General features: G+C 53.5%; 1 protein-coding gene across 1 annotated transcript in view; it reads left to right on the top strand.

Annotated features, from left to right (window-relative positions):
- Nucleotides 1–2,326: 2,326 nt before the first annotated feature.
- The window catches only part of LOC104272593 (neuroblastoma suppressor of tumorigenicity 1-like), a 2,557-nt gene continuing 2,359 nt past the window's right edge, over nucleotides 2,327–2,524 (top strand). Inside the window, exon 1 of the mRNA XM_009867633.1 lies at nucleotides 2,327–2,514. Coding sequence (XP_009865935.1) covers nucleotides 2,345–2,514 — 170 coding nt within the window. The 5' untranslated portion in view covers nucleotides 2,327–2,344. The remainder of the gene's footprint in view (nucleotides 2,515–2,524) is intronic.

A 2,524-nucleotide genomic window follows, 5' to 3' on the forward strand; every position in this document is an offset into this window, starting at 1 on the left:
AGGCGAGGGCTTAAGCATCTGTTTAAGTGCTTTTCTGAATCCAGGCCAGGGCCTGTGCTTTAGCAAAGCGCAACCTCACTCATCTTCCTCTGGGTATCGGAGCGAGACGGGAGACCAGATGCTCGGAGATGATCCTTCCTGCCTCTGGCAATGGCTCTGCTCAGACCAGCACTGCAGAACACCTCTCTGCTGAACACCTTCCTCCAGGGAAAAAAAAAAATCCAAACGGTCCCAGGGAAGCAAGGCTGTCAGTGCTGGCAGAAATATTTGCTTCTTTGCTGCTGGGTCGAGATGCATAGAAACCTGGGAAAAAAAACAGCCACCACCTTTCTTTGGAAAGAAGGAAATTGCTCTCTGGTCAGACATGTGGAAGTGAACTTGTGTGCTGACTCCAGAGGAATTTCGGCTGTTGCCCGGGGGGGGTTGTGATTGCTCTTTGGGTCACATCGGGGCTCTGATCTTGGACTTGCCCTTGGCAGCGGGATTCCTCGGCACAGAGCAGCTGGCATGTGAGGAATGAATGATGCTGGTTTCAGAAACCAAGCAAACCAAGCGTGTTTGTGTGCGGCTTCGCCATGATCTTCTCAGTGGGAATCGCAGAATTCCCCCTCTGGAACGGAAAAAGAATTCAGGGAGCAGAAGTAAGCTCCAAGCATTGTCTTTAGGGCAAATGTGTTTAACATCACTGCTCTCATTAACAGCAGTGCAAGTTCAGGGGCTAAAGCCCTCTGCTTGCCTCAAACCAAACCTGCAAACCTTGCTTTGTGTCAGGATTCTCCCTGGGGACCCGTGGCATTTGCGTGAAGAAGCGCTGGGAGGATTAGGAAGCCAGGACTATAAAGGTGTCACTGCGTCGTGCCATTGTGGCTCCCGTGTCACCAGGAAATAAGAAAATTTAGCAGAAACCTCACCTGATACCTCCAGAGATCCCGGGGCCGGGGAAGGAGGATGCCCTTTTCTGGCTACCTTGGGATCGAGGATGGGGAAACACCTCTTGAATCCCCTCCAGGAGGTTGGGCTGAGCTGGGGGGTAACAGGGCAAAACCCTCTTGCCCCGTGAGAGCTGTGAGAAATGTTTAGTAGTCTCACTCTTTAGATAAACATGGTGGTCCTCCAGCTGAGGAGGTGTTGGTGAAGATCGTGCAGATGGACGGAGTGACCAGGGGAACGCCCGGCTGGGAGTCCCCAGGGCAGAGCTGCCTCGGACACTGGTGTCTGATAAACAAGGCGTTTTTCCTCTCCTTCCCCAGCGAGTGATTGAGGGCTGGGCTCAGGAGCCACGAGAATCAACAGCAGTCTTTCCAGTGTGGGCTTTGGATCTTTGTCTGGATAAATAAATAGAAGGAAATAACAAATAACAGGGCTCTAACAAATATTTCAGAAAGTATAAATGTCTGCTTTTCTCTATGACTCCATCCAAACCTCACAAAGGGAAAAAATTTTTCCCTGTTTCTGTGATGCTTTTCCATCTGCCTTTCCCCAGTGATTGGGAGTGTTAATGCAGGCACCTTGGCTGGAGAACACAGCCGGCCCGCAAGGAAACCCTGCGTGGGATTTCTCGGAGGGCGTAAGGAACCTTCTCGGCCGACTGCCTTTGCCAGCAAGATTTCTGCTTCGTGTTAAAAGGACCCTCCTTGTCCCGCAGACCCAGTGCCCGTCCTTGGAGTAACTGCTTTCTGAATTTGAGTGGCTCCATAAAAAACAAATAAATGCTGTATTTGTCTCTTCTGTGGGTTTCTAGCCTCTGGATTGAGGTTTCCACGTGTCCCTTCTTGCTGCTGCCTTGCAGCGACACCTGCTGCGCGCTTCCCGGAGGAGAGCAGCTCTCCTTTCCGGGAAAGGCGTCCCTTCTCGTTGGGGAGAGCTTGTAGCCAGGCCAGCTTGGGCTTTTAAGGTGCGGAAAAAAGGAAGTGGGAAAGTCTGCTCCTTCCTCAAAGAAAAACATTTCTGCGCTCCGACACTTCTCCAGCCTGGCTCGGCCCGTGGCAGCGACGCTTTTGTTTTGCAAACATCTCCCGGCCCAGCTTTGGGTGGGAAAGGATGAAAAGCGTGCTGTTGCTCCTGGCACAAAGCTGGGGAGCAGTACCGCAGGTGTCTGCCTGCCCCAGAGCTTGTTTTGAAGAGGGAGGAGGCAGAGCAGCATGTCCCACTCCCTGCCCGGCGTTTCGGGGAACTTTCCTGGCCCCAGCAGTGGCTCTGGAAGGAGACGTAAGCCCCAACTCACCGGGAGCTTGTACCTGTGCTCGTCACAGCCAAGAACCAGAAATGGACTGGCTTGCCTGTTTCCTCTCGCGCTGACGCTTTGCTCTCTGTCTCCAGTTGCAGGATTTTGGCAGAGCTGGCCATGATGCTACGGTTCATGGTCGGTGCCCTCTTCCCGGCGCTGCTTCTGGCCGCACCGCCCCCCATAAACAAGCTCGCCCTCTTCCCGGACAAGAGCGCTTGGTGCGAGGCCAAGAACATCACCCAGATCGTGGGGCACAGCGGCTGCGAGCACCAATCCATCCAGAACAGGTACAGCCCC

This window comes from Apaloderma vittatum, unplaced genomic scaffold, assembly GCF_000703405.1.
Source record: "Apaloderma vittatum isolate BGI_N311 unplaced genomic scaffold, ASM70340v1 scaffold28394, whole genome shotgun sequence".
In the NCBI taxonomy this organism is placed as follows: domain Eukaryota; kingdom Metazoa; phylum Chordata; class Aves; order Trogoniformes; family Trogonidae; genus Apaloderma; species Apaloderma vittatum.